We start from the raw sequence: 24780 nt of genomic DNA, 5'->3' as shown, positions 1-24780 counted from the left end.
AGACAGTAATACATTTCCCATTTAGCCTCGTTATGTGTGAGCTGCATTAACAAACAGTGCATTGTCTCTAAAGAACACTATAAGCCTTGGGCAACATGTGCCGTATGAATTTTGTCTTGCTTATGTAAATACTAGAGGACGTTCTTTGTTAATGCCAGTGCCTCCCACAAGACACCGCAGTAATAACTGCTAGAAAAGAAAATGTTCATTGCAAATATGCTCCTCATGAGCGTCCTACAGGGGTTTGATTCTACATCATTGCATTACACTGGAAAAATGAGATTTGTTTCTCAAACAATTATTGTTTGAACGCAGTCATTATTGAACAAAGGTTTTAGTTAACATTTAACATTTTCAATTTAACATTTTCAGGTTTTCATTTCAAGAGAAAACTCAAAGTGGCCAGCTTCCCTGTGAGTTTTGAGAGCTCACCTGGTGTCCAGGGTGTGTGCCAGAATATGCAGACAGCTGACGATGGTCATGGAGTCACTCCCTACAAGATAGCACATGAGACTTCAATATGACCTGAACACACACACACACACACACACACACACACACACACACACACACACACACACACACACACACACACACACACACACACTGTCATCCATGTTTAAGGGACTTTCTTGACCTAAACTGAGCCTTTCATTATAGCAACGAGTTCATATCTGTGTATGTAGCACACCTCAACAACCTCCAATAATATAGTGGGTTACGAGTTCAGTTTAATTATAGATGTAAAGCGAGTGGATCAATATTTAGATCACCACCTTTGTTAAGGGCAAGATCGGTTAAAGTATTGAATTAATTTGTTTGTCCTTTTAGTTGCCGTTACTTAAAGGAATAGTTAAATTGTTTGGGGAAATTTGCAAATTTGCATTCTTGTAAAGAGTTAGAGGAGAAGACTGATGCTACTCTTGTATTTCTGCACGATAAGAATGAAGACACAGCCACCGGCCGGTTAGCCTAACATTGCATAAAGACTGAAAACTTGGCACCATCTGCTGAAAGGTAGGAAAATCCGCCAACCAGCATATTTAAAAACCTTTAATATTCCTTGTTTGTTTAAATTAGTTTATAAAAAGGGATGTTTTACAGACACATGCTCCACTATTTGGTAGCTAATTTGTTGAAGACAAAGCTTTTGGTTTGTGGTGAAGTCAAATTATATTTTTAGGCCACAGTTAAAATCCAAACAGGACACAACCGAAAACAAGTTTTCCAAACCAACTTAAGACTTGAAAGACGACAAGCACTCACTTTTACGGAACACACACACACACACACACACACACACAGACACACACACACAGACAGACCCACACACAGCTGTCAGTAGTATTCAGCTTACCAAAGAGAGAAATCCTATGTCTGACAAGAGCTGCCAGTTTACAAAACAGGCTAGAGGTGTGACGGATAGACAAGGAAGGAAATCAGACAGGAAATCAGACAGTTACAATGAGTAGATTCTTAGAGAGTAGATTAGTAAATAAGATTACAAGAGTTTAGGATTTTGAGTAAAGAATGACAAAGAGTTATTGGCATGCTATACTGCTGTAGGTGAGTGAGTCTTGATTTGGTACCTGGTGACCATCTCCTTCTCCTTGTTGGAGGCGTAACCGCTGCTGCTCAGGTTCTTACTGGGGGAGGAGAGGAAGTAGAGACAGTGGTTCTTGAAGTACTGGTCGATGAGCGGAAGGAGAACCTGAAGGAGAACATTGAGAATGACACGATCAGGTTGATGGAAATGTAATTTTAAAAGCCTGATCTAAATATGTACAACAACTGTGTATATATTGCATCCTTACTTTGGCAAAAAACTTGATTTCTTGTTCATGAGGGGACCTGTCTGTTTTGCCACTGGCAGCCATGGCCTCTGGATTTAGAGCATAAATACATATTGAATAGTAAGCAACAAGACTACTTTAAGTCTCTTGCAGTCAGGTCCTATGTAATACTATCATACATACCCAAGTGAGCAATGAACTCCTGAGCTGAGTCGACGTACTTGAGCAGCTTCTTGAGGAACCTGTAAGCGAACCTCTTCTCCATGGAAGAGGAATCCTGCTCCAAGTCCTTCAAACCTCTGCAACACATATGGGATACTATCTATTAATCAACGCTTAAAATGTAAAAGTTATAAAGTAGTGTAACCCCACATTAGCATAATAAGTATAAACAGACATCCTGAAAATGTTGACCTTGTGATGCTGTAGCCATTGATCTGCAGGAAGCGGAACAGGTCCTGGGCTTTCTCCCGGTCACGGGCCTTCTCTTTGGCTGTAAGCGTGTCATAGGGCATCAACAGAGGGTGTGTTCCCCCTCCTGAAACCACAGACAACCCGGTGTTATGTAAGACTTGATCAACCGCGGCTCTCTGCTGTGCATTTGCGTGAAGGCAGATGTATCACTCAGCTGAACCTATTTAGTCAAGACCGGCTACGTACGTATGCCCACAGGCACATATTAAAACATCAATGAGCAAGTGGCACCTTACATCCACTCACACAAACATATGGTCTCTTCCTCGCTGTTTAGCAGGTATCTCTGTGTCTTGTCTATGATTTGATTCATACGCAAATCACCTCTGCTTCCAAGGTCACTCTTTTTCTTCTTGGCCCAGATGTTATGATAATTTTCGGCCACCACTTCCACCATCCCCTTGTACCAAAGACAAAAGAGACAATCAGTAGATATCAGAGAGAAGCATATTCCGCCCATGCAACGCATTCAAATTCAAGAATTATTGCTTTTCATTCAGACAGAGACCATTTGATGTTTATATCCAAAGCATAAAAAAAACTTAATGTGAGGTCACTGACCTGCAATTCTCTGGATAAAACCACGTTGCTTGTGTCTATGGGGCTTGGATTGAAGCCATTTGCCTAGAAATGTTCAAAAAGATAAAGATTTACAATGAGACACTGTGGTCTTTGTTATAAATCACATTTGTTAAAAGGATTATTCTGCCTTCAGTCTCTTATGCAAAGACAACAAAATCAGCTTTGCGTCTGCAGTAAACAATCTAAATTTGAATAATTGCATACATGCTCACAAGTGGTACTGTTCTGAAATTATGAAAATATGCACTGAGAGCACCTGTCAGACTAGACCAGGGACATAAACCTAAATGAGAAATTATAATCTGCCAAATAAGATTAACAATTGTTCATCAATCTGAGTCAGTTGCAACACATAACACCACGTGTTACAAGTGAGTGTGGAGCAAGCAGAGACATTGGAATAGTTAGCTAAAAGAAGCAAAGGAACAAAACACTTGATATGTTAGCTAAAAGTAATGGATAAACAGTTTGATAAAAGAAACAGTTAAACAGCAATAGAGTAACAATACAAATATTAAACTAAAAGGGATAAATAATTAATTGAGTTAACGTGAGCTAAAAATATAAGAAATAAATCGTTCAAATTGTTTGTCGTAACAAGTAAGGAAAACTGTTGTAATGTTGGCCAGATGTAATGGTTAAAATACAACTGTAAATAGTCAGCAAGAAGTCATGAAAAACGGTGTTAAGTTAGCTAATGGTTCAATGGGATCAATGGTTGGAACTAATGAAAAGTTTTGTTTAAAATCTTCTTGGAGGACAAATTCAATGTTCGTGTTTGTATCGTCGTTCTTTGCCTACCTGTGAAGCCTGAGAAATCTTTCGCATTTTCTCATTCTCCCTCTGTAGAGACATGCTTTCTCCATCTTTGGTCCTGTCGATGCTCCAGCTCATTGCCAGCATACTCTTCAGGGACTCTCTAATTGGCCATCTGTAAATCTCTTTCTCCTGAAGCACAAAGATAGAAATGAGGAACAAGGACTAAGCGCAGAAGCCTTTATGTTCTCTCTTTAATGATACTATTCTTCACAAATCTCACATTCTTCATACCTTCTCTGTCAGGCCTTTGTAGATTCTCAGCTGAGGGTGAATCTTGGCCTTCTCATCTACACAGTCTCCATATTTCCATCCCAACAGCACCTGAGGCACACGCACAGCAGGATGTATGTACAAGGGTGAGCAATCTTTATTGTATTTATCATTTGAAAGGCTGGGTAAGAGATTAAGTATGCACAACACATTAAGGAGTCGCGGTACATTTAGTTTTTGCTGTACTCAGTTCTTGTTTTTTTGAAAGATCTAACAATGCAGGCTAAGCAAAAAAAGAGCGCAAAAAGCCTTCAACACACAAACTAGCACAATTATTGTCAGCATTTGCAGAAGATCTCTTTCAATACTAAAACCAAAGGAAAAATACAAATAATGAGCTGAAGTATTTCACATGTATACAGCTGCTTTTCCGCTGAGTTTGAATGCAGCATGTCCTGGAGGACAGACATCTTAAGCGTCCTCTGGTTTTCTTACAACAATAAAGACTTTGAATACTGTGCAATTTAATACCTATTTTCCCAGATGAAAGTTCTTATCTCTGACCTTACCTTCTCTGCAGACCATTTCTCATGGGAATGCTCTGCATATTTGTTGGCAAACTGTTCAAGCTTTTCTGGAAGAGCAATGCTGGGGGAAAAAACGTGTGTGACAATTAGTCTGCTTGTGTATGCAAATGCATGTACAGTCATGTACTGTGCATGTCATCCCATAGTAATGATATGATAAGTCAGGTTTATTCTATAATTCTTATTGATGTCTGGCTCCAACGCGCCTTACTTCGCAGTACTGATAGGTTTGGGGTCAAAGTTGCCCTGAGCATCTACAGAAACGAGTTTCTCCACCGTGGTACTAATGGAGGCGTCCACGTAGTCCGGTGGCAAAGCTCCAGCTATGGCACTGAGGCAAGGCATGGCCATCTTGAAAAGCTCTGCGTCATATTTCTACATGGTGAGGAAAAGAAAGATTCAGAGTAAATGCAAAACATAGCTCTTGAGATTTAAGTACATGTTATGAAAATTGTATTATTATTTCACAAATACAAGTAATGTGTTAAATTGTTCAATTAAGGTGGGACCTCAAATAAAGCTATACAGCCGCTCTAGTGAAAGTGCAGTGGGACCAGGAGAAGAGACGTTAATACATAATTATTCTAAAAGACCCAGTGTGCTAGAGGCTTTGGATCAATGATCACTGTCCAGATATCGATGTTCTCAGGCCGGCCCTTTGCACAGCCTCCTTTCTTGAGAGGGCATTTCGAGAGATGTGCTGAGTCCAGCCATCTGCATCAACTCAAGATATTTGTGCCCATAACTCCTTCCCATACATGCATGTTAATCAGGACTGTGGTGAATGAAGTCACTTTTATTTAACCGTTTATCACTTTTGTGGAGCATTTCTGGTATTGCAATCGCTCACAAAATTTTTAACAAGTGGTAGATGTCAGCCTTTTGCCAAACAGATGTTAATGTAGCATAATGGGGTCACAATAAAATTGGAAAGGACACAAAAAAACACTTGAGTGATATCTCACCCTCTGGGACAGAGAATCAAATACTCCCCAGAAGATTTTCTTGGTGAGCAGTAGTTCATCCTCAGATGCTGTGCCGTAGCTGCCCCAGCCCGATGGGAGGCAGTAGTACTTCCAGTTCTGCTCATAGTGGTTGGTTAGCAGCTGAAGGACACACACAGAGCAAAGGTCAAGACAAGCAGAGAAAAAAATAAACAGAATTTAGTGAACAGAGGCACTTAACTGTGTTTTCAATTAAAATTACGTATGCAGCCTAAACATACGCTCACCACACACTGGCACTTGGCCATGCATGTACAGCACATAGCACCTCAAAGGAAATCAGTTCTCCCACAAATCAGCACAGATGAAATCCAAATGCGTACATGAAGGTAGAACAAGTGTGTAAACCCTTTCACAGGCAAGCCACAACCTATCACATCTTCAGTATTTCTCTTGTGAGTTCCAGACTGATTAAGTGGAGCAGTGGAGTCGACAAGTCCAATACTTTAGCCCCTTGTTTTCCCTCCTGCAGCTGCCCCCTTCTTCCACAGCAGATGATTAATACCGTGGCTGTGTTAGAAATGTTCACCTTTGAATATGCGTGTGTGTCTGAGAGACAGAGGTGTACACCAATAATATTACATTAAAGGTACACCTGCAATATAGTTGGTATAAATTGGCTGTTGTTGCTTCATCACTAAGCTGACAATCTAATAAACTGAAGGAGTAATGTGTGAACAGCAGCGACGACAAACAGAACACATTATGGAGAAAAGTAAAGAAAAGAAAAGACAGAGACGATTATGCAAACAGGAAACAACAAAAACTGAGTCATGCAAGCAGACCAAGAAGCAAAAAGAGATGAGGCAAAATATAAGATGGCAAGGGGATTAAAAAAGTGAAGAAATCATTGCCCACTCTGAGAGGCATCTTGCAGTAATCGGTCAGCAAGGGCACATCAAAGACAAGGCGGTGAAGGAGCTGCTGCAACATGGAGGGACGAAGGTGCCTGCAGAAAAAGGTTAAAGATAAGAGTGCTGCTGCCCTGAGCTGCCTTTAACAAGAATCACATCTTCAGACTCGAAACACTTTTATCACACCGATTTAGAGGGATTATAAAGAAACAAGGCCCGTAGCTATTATGGAGTTTTGCTAGAAAGCAGATAAAATGTGCTGTTGATCTTTGCTATTTTGGCCGGTTGAATGTTTGGTGTATCACTGGTCAAAAAGCTTTTCTAAAGCTCCTCACATGCAGACAGCCAGCAGGCACTCCTCTATGGCGTCTCTCTGGGCCTTGGTGAGTGAACGGCCTTTGGAAAGGCGGTAGATAGTGTGGAGAGTGGAGTCGATGAGGGTGGCGTAGTGCTCGGTGCCGGCAAAGAGTGGGGCGCAGCGGGTGAGGAGGGGGAGCATGGCTGAGCCGATGAAACGGTTCATGGCCAACGCCGTCTCTGTGGTACATAGACCCTCCTGTGGAGAGAACGGGTCACAGGTCATACAACATGAGATTACTTCATTTATTCAAGTAAAACTGTGTAATTTCAGAAAGGAAATAACACATTCTCCCCATGAGAAACAGCCTTACTTGGTCTGGTAGGACTGCTGGTTCATGCTAGCATGTTTCTATTTAACGGCTATTACAGAGTCAGGCACCTGACTTCGTAACTATTCTCTACCTGTTAGCGTCCTGTAATTGTTACTTGTGGCCACAGTAGCCACTGTTCAAGAGGAGTTATGTCGTCTTGCTTGAAAATGAGTGTGTGTATTTTCAAAGTACCATTTAGCTCTATAAATCTGTCTTGTAAATAACCTCGCAAAATATATTAGAAAGCTTCACTAAGTAAATAAATAATGATGTATTCAAATTTTGACATATTATGTGATGGATTCAATTTAGCCAAAGTCTGCACACTATGGATTTGAGAGTTTAAAGAGCAACATCGTAAACTTATTCTACAATAAATTATATGATGAATAGAAGTAAAGAACAATTACTTAATCAACCAAAAAGAAACTTGAACCAAGGCTTAATGAGGAGTTCCTTATTAGTATAAAAGGTTGCCCAATAATATTGATCTCTAAACCCCTTGATGAAGTTCATGTTACATTCATTACTTCCCCCCCCGTGTCGCTGTCAGCTTTACCCACCGTATCCAGAGAGGTAGCAGCCCTCAGGTCAGGAAGGAAGCCCACTTCGAGCAGGTGAAGAAGAAAGCTCTGGTCCTCGATACCATACACCCTGTCCAAAAACAGCACCATGGGGGCTTTGTGATCTGGACAGAAGCAGGCCGACATGTCGGGCTCAGTCACCGACCCATCTGAGAGAAATCGAGACAGGAAGAGGAAGGCACAACATACAGAGTAAACAACTCAGGTGTGAAGCCGTGAAATACTCGGAGAAAAGCCAGCCCACAGTGCATAATGGAAAAAGTCTTTTCTGATTAGGAAAACCGTGTATATTCATTAGGCAGCATGCAGCAACGTGCCGATCGAAAGTTTTTCTGGAGCTGGAGCCGCAGCACGTTGTCTTCGGTCTTGGCCTGTTGACAGAGCTTATGTGGCTCTGGGCAGCAACTTTAAGGGGCGAGTCCTAAAATGCTTATGCAGATCAATCAATAGAGCAAGACAGCTCGCTATAGAAATGATCTGGCTTACTCGGAGCTATGAGAGAGTGCAGTAAAGCGTTGTGCTGATTAAAAAGGCATGAGCAGTGAAATGTAATCAATAACCTTCTGCCTTGCAATGAATGTGCAGAGTTTCTTAAGCCATTTTGCCTTCACATGAGCTAGACGTAGTGTAGTAGCATGCAAAGGAAAAGGGTGTGTCCTCCAATGGAAGTATAAAGGTGTGTCGTTTGCTGCCCTGTGTCAGTACAGTCAACATCCCGACCAGTACCTTTGTTGGTAATGGGCATTTTGAGCGGTATGCTGATAATTCCCACAAGGTCTTCAGTGGGCACCAGAGAGCGCAGGATGGCACGGATACGCAGAGCTTCACCTTTCCCCTTGTTGATGAGCTGAAGAAAGGAAAAGGAAGTGAAAAATCTGAGGAAAACAACAAATACATTTACAATTTCTATTAAACATACATGCATCTCTGGAGCGCAACGTCCCAACAGGTCAATGAGTGCAGAGTAGAAGGACATGATGGCATTGCCCATGTGTACAACCTCCTCCTCATCATCCCCATCCGCAGACCTAACAGTGGAACAAGGAAAAGTTAAGGAAGAACAGACACAGAGGATACACATTTCTCAGAAGCATCACAGCAAAGATGCAAGCAAAGGGGGATAAGCAGCTAATCTTAAAGTCCCCGGTAATGATTAGATAAGTTTTGCTTACGCGTCAGAGCTGACTCCATGCACAGAGCCCGGCAGGTCCAGGGCTGGCGTCTCAGAGATCTTGATGGCTTCCTTCATGGCAGCCAGCAGGCCGTTCCCTCCCTCCCCCCTCAGGGCAGGTCCAAAACACTCTGGGCGACGAATGAGCAGCTTGACCACAACACTGGAGTTCTCCTCTACGCTCTCCCCTGGAACACAGACATAAAATCACAGGATACATAAAAGAAGATATTTCATTAATGTCAACAAGAAAACACAACACATAAACACACTGTAGCTCCAACATAAACACTATTATCGCCAAATACTCAGAAAAAACACCAAGTAGACTTTGCCAGAATGCTTAGTTGGTAGCTTTTACTAGATGTCTAGACAGAGATAAAGTAACAGAAAGAGAGGGAGCAGATGGCGACTGCAGTCTTACCGTTGACAAAGACAGCAAACCGTAGGAAGGAAAGGTAACGCTCCCCCTCAATGGGGTTCCAGCCGATGTCTGGGTAACCTTTAGCCAGGAGAATTGGACAACTCTGGAGACCACAGCCTGCTAAGTAGGTAACCACCTGCGGGTATACCACATAAGGTCACACATAGATACAATACTCATTTAGCGCCAATCTATTCATCCAGGGTGACTTTAAATTGGGTCTCTCCTTTTACAGACTACGGCATCGCAAAGGTGGAGTCGTACCTTGTCCAGATCAGGCTCCTCCAGTGCCAGGGCCAGGCCGTTGTTGTCCATGACAGAGGAAGCAGCCACATCTAGAGGAGTGGAGCCCCTCATTGCTGGGGAAGCTACAATATAAAGCACACTGGTACGATCAACTATATAGTCTGTGGTATTTCATTTGAGCCTGTGGCTGTGTTCTCATTTCAACGAACAGCAGGGGGTGGTGTTCTTCACTCCTTCCAACAGCTGGGGAACATTAGTGGGGAAGGAAAGTTTCCTCACCAATTTGCTCTGGACACATGTAGTCATATTGTATTCCACAGGGTTTATGCGAACCAGCATGTGTCGCACTGTGCACACAAACATATCGTCTATAATGCTGTGGTTGCAGCGTCTTTGTTTTAATCGTGAATCTTTATGATTTTATTCTTAGATTTCATTTCTGTTTTGCTGTCACATAACTTGCTGATACTTGTTTAATGAGCATGCCTGGCTGCATGTGTGTGTGCATCCAGGGGAGACACTCTCGCGCCCCAGCGGGGATCTCTCTGAGACTGTGGCACAGACATCTTCTAACAGAATGGGAGATGAGTTGCTCTTCTCGCTGATAGATTCTCAGAGCGCAGGCTCACAATTACACACACGTCTTCTGAGGTGCAAGGGTAATATATGTGAGCTCACAGGCACAGAAAAAGTCCTATTATGGCAAAAGGCTGGTGACAATGTGTCACCCATATTGATGAGAATGCTGGCCTCTCTCATCCATCCAAGAGGTGGTTGTACAGGTGTGTTCGGCCTGCTCCATCAATCTTCTTTAAGAATATCCTCTAGCATGTCCTACAATCTGTGCATGTTGGTCTTCATCCAGTAAAATTATGTTTTAGCTTAACATCATTCGGCTAATCCTTAAGCAGCATAACGATGGAAAATAGTAAGAATGGCAGTTAAACAGGGACATGGAGATGTACCCACCTAGGCCCACGCTGCTGTTCTCCAGCAGGTAGCTCAGGTGGTCAAACATGGCTTTTTGGTTCTGACGGCTGATACGGCAGAAGTAGCACAGGAAGCGACAGCAGCTAGCCACCATCTTGGGGAAGGCAATTTCCTGTGGAATGGCACAAACGGACTAATTAGGTCAAACATCTTCCCTGGTTGGATTTGGTTGAATAGTTTTTCCGGGATCAGGCTCATGTATTTACAGCCTGAACACAAATATTGTAACTTGTCTCGACATTGCTAACAAATTGTCACTGTAATTTGATACCATGTGGCTTTTGAGAGGTTGTTGCTTTATTCTGGGGTGCGGAGTGTATTGCATTGACTTGTTATAAAGTCTCCTGCGTGGGTTAAATCCTAATTAACATGTAAAAAAAAACGGACACCTTCACACACTGCCAACCCCACTCCGCTCTTTCTGCCCTCCTACTGGGACCATGTCTTCATTAATACACGCTTACAAATAATAATGCACAAAATTGCACTCAGACACAAACTTTCTCAGTGAGCAACATACATTTTTGGCAGAATCGAGCACTGAACTCTGTTGGTGCTTCAATAACAGCATGTGGAAGCAGAGAGGAATATAGATATAGAAGTTGTTCAACCTGGGATTTGTGTCCTCCGAGTACATTGACCATGACCTCCATAACAGTCTCATGCATGCCCAGTATTCTCATGAGGTTGGGGTGCTGGTAGAATACTTTGTTGTTCATGATGTCACTTGAGGGGGGAAAAAAAGACATAATAGATACTTAACATTCACTACAAAACAGATAACTCAAATATATTTCACACAAGTAGAGCTCCTCTGAGGCAAGCACAACGTACCCAAGTCCATCAATCATGAGCTTCTCCTCCTCTTTCCCCATACGAACCGACAGCAAAGATCTGATCTGACCGAGGGCAGCCAGGAGGTTGATGGTGTCCTGGACCGAGGCAGCACTGATGGTGTAAGTCTTCCTCATGGCCCGGAGAAGCTCCCCAATGCTGTCGTACTGCCTCCTCAGAAGGCTGAACATCTTGCGGACCAGCTCTGAGTCCAGGATGTGACACTCCTGGGCCCAGCTGACCATTGTCTGGGAAATCAGCTCCTTCAGATTAGCTGGAAAGAAAGTTGGGTAAAGATGACTGATCGTTTACTTTATTTTTATTTTTTAAATAACTTGTTTGTGTATTTGCTAAGAACAAACAACATATTTCACTAAGTTGGTGGACTTCCAAGATAAACCAATTCCAAGGAAAGCATGGTCAAAAACAATGAGAAAGCTTTGTTATTGGAACACACTGAATTTGCACAGTGTATATAGCTTTAAACACATATTAAAGCCTAATTAAGTTGTTGGGAATGTGTGAGCAAACAGTTTTAAAATAGTAAAACATTTAGCAAACACAGAGAAACAAAACTATAGTCATTAATTGTAAAGTTACTCAGCAAAAGTCCAATATTTACTCTCCCTTTAGTTCTGTATTGTGTTATGAGAGCAGTGACAGTGAATAAAACAGTACAAATGTGAGGCAAAAAAAAAAGAACAATGAAGGATGCTGAAATGCTCAGTAAAGTGGAGGAACTGAAGGTTTATCAATGAAAATGAGTAATTTCAATGACATGAAAATATTGACTACAGCAGTTTTAATGATGCATAGTTAATTAACATTATTATAATAATGATTCAGCTGTTAATGGGAATATTGGTTCAAACAAAACAAGCTTTTACTGATTTTCTACAATAAGATTCACCTTTTAAATAGCGGAGACAGACGTGTTGTAAAAGTGAAGTGACCTATCTTTAATATACATCATTGGCCTTAAGAGGAATCTATACTATAACTTTCCTTCAATTATTTGAGATCACATCACTTCTCCAACAGACACACACACGCATGCACACGCACGCGCACGCACACACACACACACGCACACACACGCACACACAACGCTTTATTAGAAAGATGTTTAAAGGTCCTCCACTTCACTGGTTGCTCTCTTTTGGTGAAGTCATGCTTGAGCTGTAATTTCAAAGAATGCAAATAGGACCTTGAGCACAGAACAGAAAAAGACAGGCGGCTCCTCAAAGTATCGAGCTAATAAAACTGTGAGTGTGTATCAGTCACTTCTACAAGCCCAAGCCTCTAAAAGGGAGGTAATCAGCTGTGTTTCAACAATGTCGGCGAGTTATTTTATTCTATTCTATCAAAAAGAAAACACAGCTTGCAAGCTCATTCATGAAAAAGCACATTTTCAGTAGAGAGGAAGCCCTGTTGGCTCACCAATAAGGGAGGGGGAGTAGAAGTATTAATAGTCTGGTACAGTACATTATTCTGCTTCTGTGGTTAAACTGAGACAATTGTTTGGACAGCTCGTATGTGGGTTACCCTTAAGGCTTCATTAAAACTGGATCAATAGTTTGGTGAGGGTGTTTTCGGGGTATGAATAAACAAAGGGCAGAAAGACATCAATTAAACCACTCGGAACCATAAACGATGGATCCATTTATACACAATTGATTCCTTAAAAGTATTGCAATTAGGTGATTGTCTTTTTAAGACCTCTGTGTTCGTTTGGTTGATTGGATCTGTTGGTTTTCCAAAGACTATTTTACACGATGCTGTCAATCATTCCAAGTGTGTATTTGTGTGTTTTGTGTGATGGGTGGGAAACCCGCAGAATGCCACTGTCAGCCGTAACCGATCCTGCCGCAGAGAGTTGTGTGGGTGTCGGAGAAAGGGCAGAAGCATCAGCTTGTTCCAAAATGAGAAGCGGCATTTCTTCCTCTCAGCCAAGATGCTTCCCAAAACCTGACGCTCATTCTGTCACACTATCAAACACGCACTCTCTCCTTCCAGCAGTTCTGCTCTTGACTCCACCCCTCCAGCTTTTTCCCTTCACTACACCCCAACAAACAAATCAGACTCCGGTCTACTGGAATTGGAAGCCAGAGGTTTTTATGGCGTGAGAGATCACACACCATCCCGATGCTCTCACACACATTTCTTCAAGGCAAGCCATCATGTCTGAACATTAAATGCTTCTGGTGGATAAACCATTCATCAGAGGAGGAAAACGACTGCTGCGCCCCTCTCGCCTCATTCCTATGAAATAATGGCAAAGACGACAGTGCCTTTGGTCTCTTCAGGCTCTCACTGTGCAAGGAGGACAAGTTATGGCGTAACAGTACAGAATGAATCATGTCATCTTACCGCTGGTCCATCCTCCTGCATCCTGGCAAACGATCATCATATAAAACATTCCCAAAATATACCACCTGTCCCAGTCATTTCTTACATACGTCTCTCACTCACTTACTCACACTCTCTCACACACACACACACACAAAAATAACAGGGATGAAAGATGCTCAGTATATACAGCAAAACCCATGTACAACAAAACAGCAGAGTGTATTCATTTAGGAAATTAAATTTAAACAATAGAGAAAGTGCAAAAATGCACTGTATGTGTAGTGTAGTGTATATGAACCGTATGAAGTATATATAAACATAAACATGGACAGTGAGTAACAAACAACAAAAGCGGTGCAAGGGCTATTGATGTTGATTAATTAATTTACAGAGGATCTAGCTAGCTATACATTATTGCCATGGGTAGGAATGTTTTCCTTAAATTTACATATAACCGGAAACATATCTACTAATGCTTACCCCTCTGTTACATCTATTATGATAAGAAGATTATTCAAATAGAACTAGTAGTTGCATAAACTCTATGGGCATGTCATCTTCGAAAAGGGGCCTCATTAACCTATGATGCTAAACATTGCTAAGAATCAGCATGTTAGCATTGCCAATCTGAGCTCGTTAGCTAACCAACATTAGCATTTAGCTCTGAGTGCAGCCTCACAGAGCAGTTCGTTTTTACTGAAGACTCCTCAGTCTGTAAAAAAATAACATCTTAGGTCTTTTCTCTGCTACTATAAATCTACTTCAAGCTCACTCAGTGAGGAATCTCTGAGCAAAAAAAAACAGTGTTGTTGTACATCTAGTTTTTGGAAAGCTCTTGTTGGTTATCAATCAATAATTGAATCACATCAAGCATTAACACTTACTATCAACATGCAGTTTGGGGAGTATTCTATAATGATTCAAAGGAAAAACATTTTTAGCAAATAATTTCCCTGCATAAATTATTCCACTGCATTCTCTTGCCTTGATGCCTCCAGCTGTTACAGAAGTAGATGTGATGCTCCTGAACTGCAGCTGCCACCACAAACCAGCCTTATAATCAATCATCCTGCACACAAGAGCCAGCAGAGACCATAACCATCCAAAGCACTCTTTTCAGGAGGAATACACACTCTTCTGTTTTCATCCAGCCTTGCTCCTTGGAGATCTGTGTGGTGGTCTGAAATGCTCCACATCAGGGTCACACCAAATCCCAATGGAGAGATAGCTTTTCAGCATCATGTACTTCATCCCAAATTAATCTATTTGCATCTCGGCCACTTTCTGTTACTGGCATCCCTGTCGTGAATACACAGGGATGTTAATGGTGATGGACAGATTCCCTTTAGTTCGTTCCTATCTACAGAAACGTCATACACCGTATAAGAGAACAATTGCTGCTGTAAATGAAGATATATGCTGATTAACTAAAAAACAGTGATAATCCATGTGATTTCAAATAACACACTGCTGTCTATATGGAACACCAACAAAATAAATTAGAATGTTTTTTTTTTTTTACTGCAATCTGCAACATGATTGGTGGCCGCTTGCACAAAGTGGTACTTGAGATAGGAAATTAGATACAACTTGTTCTGCATTTATAGTGCTGTGGCACCCTGGTTATTGAGTGCTGTGACGGAAATCGTTTTTGTTCCTTTGTGTGTACTCTTAGGTGTGTATTTGGACTCATGTGTCTATGGGTTTCATCAGGTGAAGGATTTGGTTTTATCAGCAACGTTTTTTCCCTCTCATCGCTTCTTTCTCATCTTCCGGAGCGGCTGACAGAAGATGCTCTTCACTCTGGAGCCTCTCCTCTACCCGGCTCCATATTACCATAATGAAATTGAAAAGAAATGGAAATGAAAATGACTGCCACCCGGTAACTCAGTCCACAATGACACTGACAGACAAATAAAGGCACAACTGAGGGTGCTCGGGCTGCAGTACTGGGGCTCCTGCTTTTATTTCATAGTACTCTTCAAACGAAGAACACAGACAGAGAACTCGTAGGAAAAGGAGGGAACGAGACCATAACCAAGCAGAATGTAGAGGAGAGGAAAGCGATGACGTGTATGAGATTTGAGGTTTCCTTTTTTTGACATTTGGACTTCCATCAGTGTGTTGCAACTGTTACAAGGCTATTATTGGATCAAAGAATTCTTGAAAATGAATTTTAAAATGAATTAAATGTGTGCATGAAAAAGTGTTAGTCCACATCCTCCATCCAATCAGACATGTGTTTATAACCCAGAGCCACAGGTAATAAAAACATTGATTTTCTCACATGGCGCGGCTTGCTCCTTCTCTGTGGGCCCCTCCGCTTTGTGAGACTGGCCTTTGATCTTGTTCACCAGCATCAGCAGGCGACCTTTGATAGATGTATCTTGCTCGTATTCATCTTCCTCCATAGGGATCCCTGCACAACACAAACAGATGTGTTATATACAGTAAAGCATAGCAAAGCCTATTACAGCAATATCTCTACTCTTCCTATGGGGTTAGCAGACATGTCATGTGTATGATATAACATATTGGGTGCCTAATATCTACTGCTTCTCGACAACTTGGTTTTCATTGCTGTCTATCTAGGGGGCCAATGCAGGTTGGTGCCATTAGATCGTTTGTACCACAGAGGGTTGGGCATTTCAATGATTTATCACGACATTAAGATGTCAGAGCAACGTGAGAGGCACTGGACTATAACTCTACTGGAAGACAGAGAAATGCAGATTGGGAGGGAAAAAGCATTTTTGAGAGCAAGTACTGGAACAATTCAGCTGATGTTGACATAATAGCAGCAAAAGCAATAGATGGAAAAGGCTCTATTTTCCATTTGATTTTTCACACTGCCAGTTCATACTGCCTTTGAAAAATATCTGTATTAAATTATACAATCAATCCAAGGAATATAACATAATGGTATCTGGTTTAATATAATGATGCATGGTAAGAAAATAATCAATAAAGCTGCTCATAAAAGTGTTTGCAAGATCTGTATCTCACCACAGTGGAGCTGCAGCTGGTTGTGAAAATCATAAAGTTCCTCCTGAATGTCTGTTGGACACGGACAGTCCTCGCCCACACTGAAAGTCAGCAGCATGTTGATCTGAAGTATGGAAACATAAAGACAGACACTTACTATGCTTGGTACTTTAGTTTTAATTGCAATCTGAACATGATATGATTTCAATGTAAGATTCAGAGAAGGAAAAAAAGAAGAAAAAAAAGCTTAAGCGGCCAATTGTCCCTCGGCACTCACAGACCGAAGGACACCATGACAAGCCATTAAAGTAGCTGTGAAGTGCTGAACTCCATCTCCGGCTGTGACCCTAAAGGGCTACTGTGTGTGTATGTGTGTGTATGAGTGTGTGCGTGCGTGTGTGCGCTCACGCTGACTGGTGCAATGACACCACAGAGAAGAACGATGAATTTGCCTTGAGGCGTTGTTCATAGCACACAAAGAGAGTGCTTGCAACATTTGGAGCGAGGACTAGCTTCCATCCACTCTGGAACCAAAATGAAAGAAATCTGGCTAAAAACTAAAAAGGGAATCTGAGGGTGGGGGGAGAAATTATGTAACAGCTCCCTCTGAATTATCCAGTTTCATGCATCATTTGAAGCAATGAGCCCGTGGGCTTTCTTTGTGGTCAGTTATTATAGATTCATGTGTGCTTAACCGTTAGATCCATCAGGGTTAGTTATGCAGTTTCTTGCATTTGCCCTGTGTGGGTTATTTGCACCTTTAAGTCACATAAGAATCAATAAAATCACGTTGAAGACACGTAAGATTTGTCAGCATCACATGACCAGAGGTGTAAATTGATGTGAAACTGTGGCCGTAAAGCTGTCACAACCGTACTTTGAGTACTAAGAGCGATTTACGATACATTTTCCAGGGTGGGGGAGTGGCAGTCTTTCTGAAATAAGCAGTGCACTTCTCCTGTTGAAAATGTACATCTCGTAAGAGAGTGAATTAAGTGGTTTTCAAGAGGGAAGTGTTGATGCTGTTTTACTTTTGACATTTGTTAGCATAGATCAGTAGACACCAATATTTTTTAACCAGGGATGATGTTTAGGTCTTGTTAGGCGTGTGCAGGCTGTGTTTGATTGACATCTTCCTCACTCTTCCGTTAGCTACGTTGCACCCGCCAGATTGACAAATTACACTTATGTCATCTCATTAGTGAATGAAGTCTAATCTGCCTCACCCTGAGCAGTGATCTAATAAACCAGGATACATAGGAACACCTCTGCGGTGCCTTTAAGTACGCCGAAAGATAAATGTATTAATTCATTCAGTTAAAAAAGTAACTAAAAGTAAAACTATCTTGCACTTTTAGTATTCAGGGGAGAGAAAAAACCTGACCTGAAAATGCTTCCAGAGGTAGTTTGAACTAGTTATTTAGTTTTGCAGATGTAACTAATATGCAGCGACAATGGCCTCGGCTCACCTGTTCTTGAGGGGGCGATCTAAACTCTTTGGTCTTCTTTGCGGTAACAGCAGCAGACATATTGAGGGCCAGCATCAGCTCGTTGTAGCGGAACTTCTGGTTGTACTGCAGCTTGGAGACAAAGCTGTCAGAGAAAGACACGATTGCCTCGATGCGGTGCTTCAGCTCGCAGTCGCAAAAATAGTGAAGTAGCTCACACATCTGGGGTACAGACAAGGGGAGGAGACAGACAACAAACACCGTTGCATCACTGTCTGGCACCTGGATGCAGCTGTTACGAGCAAGTCTGTTCGGAATACACGCACATAGCCTTATGGCGACACTTCATCCCACTTATTAAAGAGACATTTATGAGATCATTTGTTCAATACGACTTACTGTGTATTTGACTGATTTCTGAATGGGTCTATTACAGTAGACACATTTATGGAGCACAGCTGTAGATGAAGGCACTTGGAGATGAAGATGTTCATTGATTTTACTTTTTTTGGTAATTTACCTTCAGAGGTTTATTTTAAGGTTTAACAAATATATGATGATGCCAGATCTGTTGATATGTGTTAGTTATCACCTGGCGTTTGACAGGCTCAGGCAGCCTCTTCTCAAGCAGTCCTTTCATTGGCTGTTTGGCCTCTTTGGCGGCCTCCTCTTCTCCAGCTTCCACCGCCTTCTCCTCCGTCCCTGTAAGTCCTTCTTTGTCTATGGCCCTTATGGCCCCTTCCTCACGTGTCTCTTTGAAGACATTTGGGTCAATGAGCAGTAAGATCTTATGAACGTCCTCACTGACCAGTACACCCATAGTCAACAAGGTGCTGATGAGTTTCAAGATTGGAACAAACTGGTACTCCACTCCTCCTCCGACAGGATCTCTGATGTGGTGGCCGCCACCCTGAACGGCCTCTGTCAACATTGAAATTGATTTCTCCTTCAATGCGTCCAGTGGGATTTGGGGACTATAGAGATGTTGCTCCCGTTTGGTGCTGATGAAACAGGGCGGGGCAAAGTTGAGACGAGGTTTGAGTGAGGTACTAAGCCCCACCCCTGGCGGGAGGTGCTTTTTGGAAGCATCGAAGAGACGAATGGAGCGTGTCTCGGCCGTGACGGGGATGATGAACTCGTCCTTCATTGTGAGTCGAGCCTCTTTTGCTGTCTCCAGATGGGTGCTGATCAGGACATTGTAGAAGCCCTCACGTAACATACCCGACAGGTACTGATTGTCGATGGTGTATAAGAGCTGTGATTGGTCCAGGTGGCTACAGAGGGCGTGGGCCACTCGGGTGTTTCCCAGAGCACAGAGGGCACAGTACAGCTTCAGGGTGTGGTAGTGGAACTTCCTCATGTCCTTCTGCTCAGACAGCTCCATGATGTCGACACACCTTCGGAGTGAGAGAGGATTATCAAAAAACATGCTGATGTTCTGATTGAGTCTAGATGGATGTTATTTACCACACAGGATAATAAAATAAGAGTCTTTAAAGGCTCCCTGTGGAGTTTTTGACCTCTAGTAGAACTACAGAGCTGTTCACTTTTTTATATTAATTGAGAAATTCTGTGTTCGCAAAAGTTTTACGAGGTAGAAAAAAAGGAAATAAGCAAAAATGTTAGCTACAATGTCCTTTGAGATCAAGTAAAACGCACTGCATAGATTAATCACTGAAGCACACTAAATGCTGCACCTGTTCTCCTCAGGTATATGAACGGCCAACATCTGCAGGGGCTCCACACACTGGACCACCCAGCCGTGTCTCTCATTGACCCTGGCTGTTTCCACCTTGAGGAAGGTGTTGGGCATGCGGCTCCACAGCACGGCGCTGATGGTCTGGACATCTAGACGGGGTGGACACTGAGGCACTGGGTTCTTATGTTCACTCTTAAAGATGGCGGATGACAGAGGCATGGCATTCTGGAGAGGGCAAACAAACATGGAAATATGATAAGAGGAATATTCCTGTTGTTCAATGCCAAACAAGCAGTTAAACACAACCTGTTCTTATTTCTATAAACCACTGACGTAAGCACTCATCGTGTTTGTGAAGCTCTCTGAATCTTTGGTGTAGCTACTCGCATGCTAAAACATTAGCCCAGTGGACCTAGCTGGAGGGTGTGAAGCTGCATAACCATGCATGGGGGCTGCATCTCTGTGAGGTAGAATACTCATAGGTAGAATCGGAAATGTCTTTTTTTTAGGAAATGTCTTCCTCTTTATACAATGGTATGATACTGCGGACATCATACAGTCAATAAAGTTGCAATGGAACAATTAGGGGACTCCACCTTTATTTTAGCCAGCTCAAACTGGAAGAGGTTAGGGCTCGTGGGTTGCACAAACACAGCAGGGAAAAGCTTGGTGTTGGGTTCCACCTGGAGCAGAAACAAAGAGCAGCAAGTTTATAACAATAGGTCCAAACAGGAAGTACACATCAAAAGCTTGAGAAGCAGCAAGAGAGCATGACTTGTGGAAAGCAGCTAATGATGCATCTTTCCTCACTACTTAGTATGTGTATGCACGATCATTCAAGAGTGTCGGCTGGCAGGGTGACTCAGCGCTGAGTGGAGCCTCAAAGAGTTTCAGTGAGGGAGAACATAAGAAGATTATACTCTTCTTTAAGATTTAGTTCTCAGAGTGTATCTAAATGGGCAAATTTTAAGTCTGAAATTGAACAATACAGACATCAGAATGGAAAATATGAAAATACAGAAGATGAGTTAATCTCAAGGTCAACAGGATAAACTGCAAAAGAAAAGTGCAAGGAGAGTTATACATGCAGTGATTGTGACTTACAGGTTGATGGAAAAATTAATCTATACACGGCAGAAGGTACAAATGAATGAAGCGAAAATCACAAGGAATCTTAAAAAGTTCAACACTTATTATTAACTCATGATACACGGTATCTACTTTATAAAACACATACAACATATGTGCGCAGTACCTGGTAGGATGTGGCTATCTCCTTGCCATTGACAGTGAACGTCACCAGGCCGGTGGCGAGGTCTATGAAACAGCCAATCTCAAGGTCCACATTGCTGCGAGTGGATGCGTGAGCCGCGTTGGTGACATCACCCCCCCACACGATGTAGCAGTTACTCCTCCGAACACTAATTGTAGGCAAATATCAATCGACTCATATATGATGACACACAGCACATTTTGATGGAAATAAGATTACTGTTTAAAGTAAAGCACTTTAATCTGTTTCCCTAAAACAAAGGTCTTACCTCTCATGGACTCGTCCTCGCTCGTCACCCAGGGTCACAGTAACCGATCGGTTTTTGCTGAGGTCGAAATTGTTGCTGTAGTAATGGTAGTCGGGGGTAACCCATCCAACCCACACACCGGCAGGGTCCTGACCAGCGAAGACCCTTACGGAGTAGTAGTACTGCAAAGACACGTGCAAAAGTTAAGCCAACGCTGTCGGTTTTGCAAACAAATGGTCATAATAAAAAAAAGGTGAATCAATACCGTGGTGATGCTGCTGTAGTCCACTCTTCTACTTTCGTCACTGTGCCTTACAGATCGCAATGGATACCTATTGGAAACCACATTCAACAGGTGATTATCAAGTACAGACCAGGTGACAGATATTTTAGTCTTCAGCTCTGACTGGCTGAGTAACGTTCAAAGACATTTTAAGATAGCTGATAAATCCAAAACATATCAGCTGCATCACAATCACTTGCATACGAACCAACACTGATTTGTAATGGTCCAAATGATATAATGATTGTCAACAATCCAGTGGAAGTGGATCAGCAAATACATATGGTAGCTGTATGGTAGCTTTGGAAGAAGTTGCATGCGGTGCGGAGCAAATTCATGATTACCGGTGTTTGACTTTCAGAGTCTCATCCTCGTGAACTCCGTTCATGTCTACAACAGGGTTAGATTTGAAGATGGAGTGGAACTCTACCGGCATGCTGAGACGACAAAACACCATATCGGCGTTGTTGTTCTGGGTGCCAAATGTCTTGTGGGTGACTTTAAGACACGGGGGGCTGTCCACGGTGCCGTCGATCCTGGTCACCTGCAAACAGTAAGAAAGTCTTTGCATTTATCCAGTGACCGAGTTTGTGATTTTTACCACCAAATATCACACTGCTTTTGCTCTTACCGCGATGTGGTTATGGTCCTTTGGCACATTGACAAAAGTAGGCAGACGCTTGCTGAACCACATGGTGACCTCTCGGTTCATGTTGACAGCAAAAGGTTCAAATCCTTCCTGAAGGCCGCACATGGTGTAGTACTTGAAGGTGCTGGCGTCTTTCCCCAGATTCATACGGCCCACCTGAGACAGACCGAGGCTACACACTGGAATAAACCCTGAAGGATGGCCAGAGGAAATAAAGGAGGGAGAGGGAGAAGGAGAGAATAAATAACCACTAAGAACACACACAGCGGGAGAGGATGGAAAATCAATCCGGCTTTTGCAAAAAGGCAATTTACAAGTGTCGCATTAAATAAGGGTGATTTTGTTACAGGGAGCCACTTATTCTTCACTTATATCCCCAGCATGGTCATTCTAGTTTACTGCTCCTTGCTCTGAATGTGACGGCTTTATTAAAAGATGAGTGACCAACAGCTCTTTCTCCGATCCCTTCATCAGCCTGACTCTCCCTGACCTTTACAATCTATAACTGGCTACGGTTACGGCACGCATCATATTCACATGTAAACTTCTCACCGTCCTCAGTTTCAAAGTCTGTGAAGCAGAGCTCAGAGCCCTTGGTGGTGATGAGGATCTCTCCGTTAAGGGTGAATATCATGGACTTGTCCTCCATGTTGATCATACAGCCCACCACGTCCCCAGCATGCCAGCACCGCCCGAACAAACGGCTGCCCATGTTTAGACAGTGACCCTATATACAGTACATGTACAAGCACAAACAACCAGGAGCAAGTTATGGCATCATAGTACAAGAAATGTCCATCTCATGTCCATTTTCAGAGATCATTACTTTCATCTGTTTCAAAAATGTAAATGATCAAGTAGTTCAATGAAAGAACAGGACAAGTCAAAATAACAGTATAAAGGAAAATACACTTAGCGTTAGAACAAAATTGGACTTAGGTTTGAATTGGTATGACTTTTCTGTGGAATAATCGAATAATCAAATGAATTCCATCACACATTGCGAATGATTATTGAGCGACTGATTCAGGTTTGATTGACAGCTTACCCTGTAGCCATCAAAGACAAAAGCGAGCTCGTCCGTGCCGAGCTCCACATCTGGCTTACACCCTGGTCTCGCCCAGCCCACTCTCATGTCTCCTCCAGTCACAGCCTCAAATTCAAAGTACCACTTCCCGCTCTTCACTGCGTACGTTCTCTCCACTCTGAAGAAGCGGATCTTGTCGATGCTGAGCCGCTCGACCACTTGTCCTGTAGGGAGCAAGGGGCAGTCACAGTGTCGTGGATTGCTACTTCACAACCAGCTGAATCTTCTCCAACAAATATGGGAGTCAAAAATGGAACTTTTAATTGTTATAGTCTAACATTGGGTGAGCTCAAAGGCAATCATTTCACGCCATAATCTCTTTCAATGGCAACTGAAAGGGAGTGGGAGGCACAATCCTTTATCGAGGCTGTAAAATTAAGTCACACACAATTTTATAATTTCTTTATAAAGAGCATTTTATCATGTACTATATAATCAGAATGTCAGTTCAGTTAAATCGGCCTACATCCATGAGTTATACTCACCGCCTTCCTGGTCCGAGGGCTCGATGTTGTATCCATAGCCAATCAGAGTGCGGATGGCCTCCCGCAGGCTGTCCCTGTTCGACTTCTTGGTGCGCTCATCCAGCAGAACGTAGGGAACCAGGCGAGGGTTGCGCTTACTCTTCAGATCCTGCAGAGAGAAGAGACAGTCGGAAAAGAACATTTCCAATGAGATAAGAATAACCAGGGATAGTTATCCCTGGTTACTGGAAATACTGTCGGCCAGCTCAAACACATAGCTGTTTTGTTTGTTACAAATGTGCGATCAATCCCTGTAATTGAGTAGTTAATTGTCCATTTATTGCCACTGTGCTACTGCTGCCCATCACTTCCTTTATCTTTCCTGTGTCACTCATTTCCCACAGCTGTTCTCCAACTGGACCTCGAGGCGCAACCAGGGAAGTATTATATTAAAACTACTTAAGCAGATTTGTGGAGCTTAATTTGAAATCTTGTGCTGGTTATACAGATCACACGCTGTTTGTTTGGTCTGGTAGAGCAGCTTACCCGGATATCACTGAAGGGTTTAATTTAATTTTGCATTATCCCAATGCACTGGGTCATGTTATCAACTACAACCCTAAACAATACGGCCAAACATCTGCTTTCAGGACAGAAAAGGTATCTGCTTACTTTAAATCAATAAGTGATTCCAGAACTAGATCACTATCCAGACTCTTACACTTGGTAATATTGGGCAAGATGTATCAAATTATAGATGTTCAAAATGAAGTGAAAAGCAACCATCACCAAAAACAACCATCCAACAGTATGACCACAGAGACAAGATTAATTTCATATCGCATTGAAATATATTTAGTTTCCACAATGATGAAACAATTTGCATCAATTTGTGGGAGAAAACAGCTGTGGTTAAAGAATGATTTTTAAAGAGTGCGTTGTTTTCAGTTTTATGGCAACGGTACCGAATTAGATAAAAAACTTGATAAATAAAAGCTAACAGTCAAGTACAGCATTCAGTTTTCGCCTGCTCAACGGATGACAATAGAT

At 42.3% G+C, this 24780-nt stretch overlaps 1 protein-coding gene across 15 annotated transcripts in view; it reads right to left on the bottom strand.

Moving 5' to 3' along the window:
* The window catches only part of LOC137787478 (ryanodine receptor 3-like), a 93600-nt gene that overhangs the window by 24246 nt on the left and 44574 nt on the right, over positions 1-24780 (bottom strand). For all 15 annotated transcript variants that reach the window (XM_068579962.1, XM_068579958.1, XM_068579961.1 and 12 more), the window contains 38 exons: positions 23752-23899; positions 23228-23430; positions 22732-22906; positions 22162-22370; positions 21875-22074; positions 21513-21579; positions 21269-21429; positions 20983-21148; positions 20324-20410; positions 19726-19952; positions 18621-19425; positions 18050-18250; positions 16602-16704; positions 15883-16014; positions 11244-11517; positions 11021-11135; positions 10389-10521; positions 9438-9541; positions 9174-9309; positions 8751-8937; positions 8498-8606; positions 8305-8425; positions 7558-7727; positions 6659-6879; positions 6328-6418; positions 5431-5571; positions 4677-4840; positions 4448-4526; positions 3900-3989; positions 3651-3797; positions 2829-2891; positions 2592-2667; positions 2208-2331; positions 1977-2092; positions 1815-1882; positions 1590-1711; positions 1358-1407; positions 433-493 (listed from right to left, as the gene is read on the bottom strand). In XM_068579962.1, the coding sequence (XP_068436063.1) occupies positions 433-493; positions 1358-1407; positions 1590-1711; positions 1815-1882; positions 1977-2092; positions 2208-2331; positions 2592-2667; positions 2829-2891; positions 3651-3797; positions 3900-3989; positions 4448-4526; positions 4677-4840; positions 5431-5571; positions 6328-6418; positions 6659-6879; positions 7558-7727; positions 8305-8425; positions 8498-8606; positions 8751-8937; positions 9174-9309; positions 9438-9541; positions 10389-10521; positions 11021-11135; positions 11244-11517; positions 15883-16014; positions 16602-16704; positions 18050-18250; positions 18621-19425; positions 19726-19952; positions 20324-20410; positions 20983-21148; positions 21269-21429; positions 21513-21579; positions 21875-22074; positions 22162-22370; positions 22732-22906; positions 23228-23430; positions 23752-23899 (5846 nt within the window). The remainder of the gene's footprint in view (positions 1-432; positions 494-1357; positions 1408-1589; positions 1712-1814; positions 1883-1976; positions 2093-2207; positions 2332-2591; positions 2668-2828; positions 2892-3650; positions 3798-3899; positions 3990-4447; positions 4527-4676; positions 4841-5430; positions 5572-6327; positions 6419-6658; positions 6880-7557; positions 7728-8304; positions 8426-8497; positions 8607-8750; positions 8938-9173; positions 9310-9437; positions 9542-10388; positions 10522-11020; positions 11136-11243; positions 11518-15882; positions 16015-16601; positions 16705-18049; positions 18251-18620; positions 19426-19725; positions 19953-20323; positions 20411-20982; positions 21149-21268; positions 21430-21512; positions 21580-21874; positions 22075-22161; positions 22371-22731; positions 22907-23227; positions 23431-23751; positions 23900-24780) is intronic.

This window comes from Clinocottus analis, unplaced genomic scaffold, assembly GCF_023055335.1.
Source record: "Clinocottus analis isolate CAN_PGR_092001 unplaced genomic scaffold, fCliAna1.0.p SCAF_17, whole genome shotgun sequence".
Lineage (NCBI taxonomy): Eukaryota > Metazoa > Chordata > Actinopteri > Perciformes > Cottidae > Clinocottus > Clinocottus analis.
The sequence above is the reverse complement of the archived record's forward strand: the minus strand, read 5'-3'. Positions and strand labels throughout refer to the sequence as shown.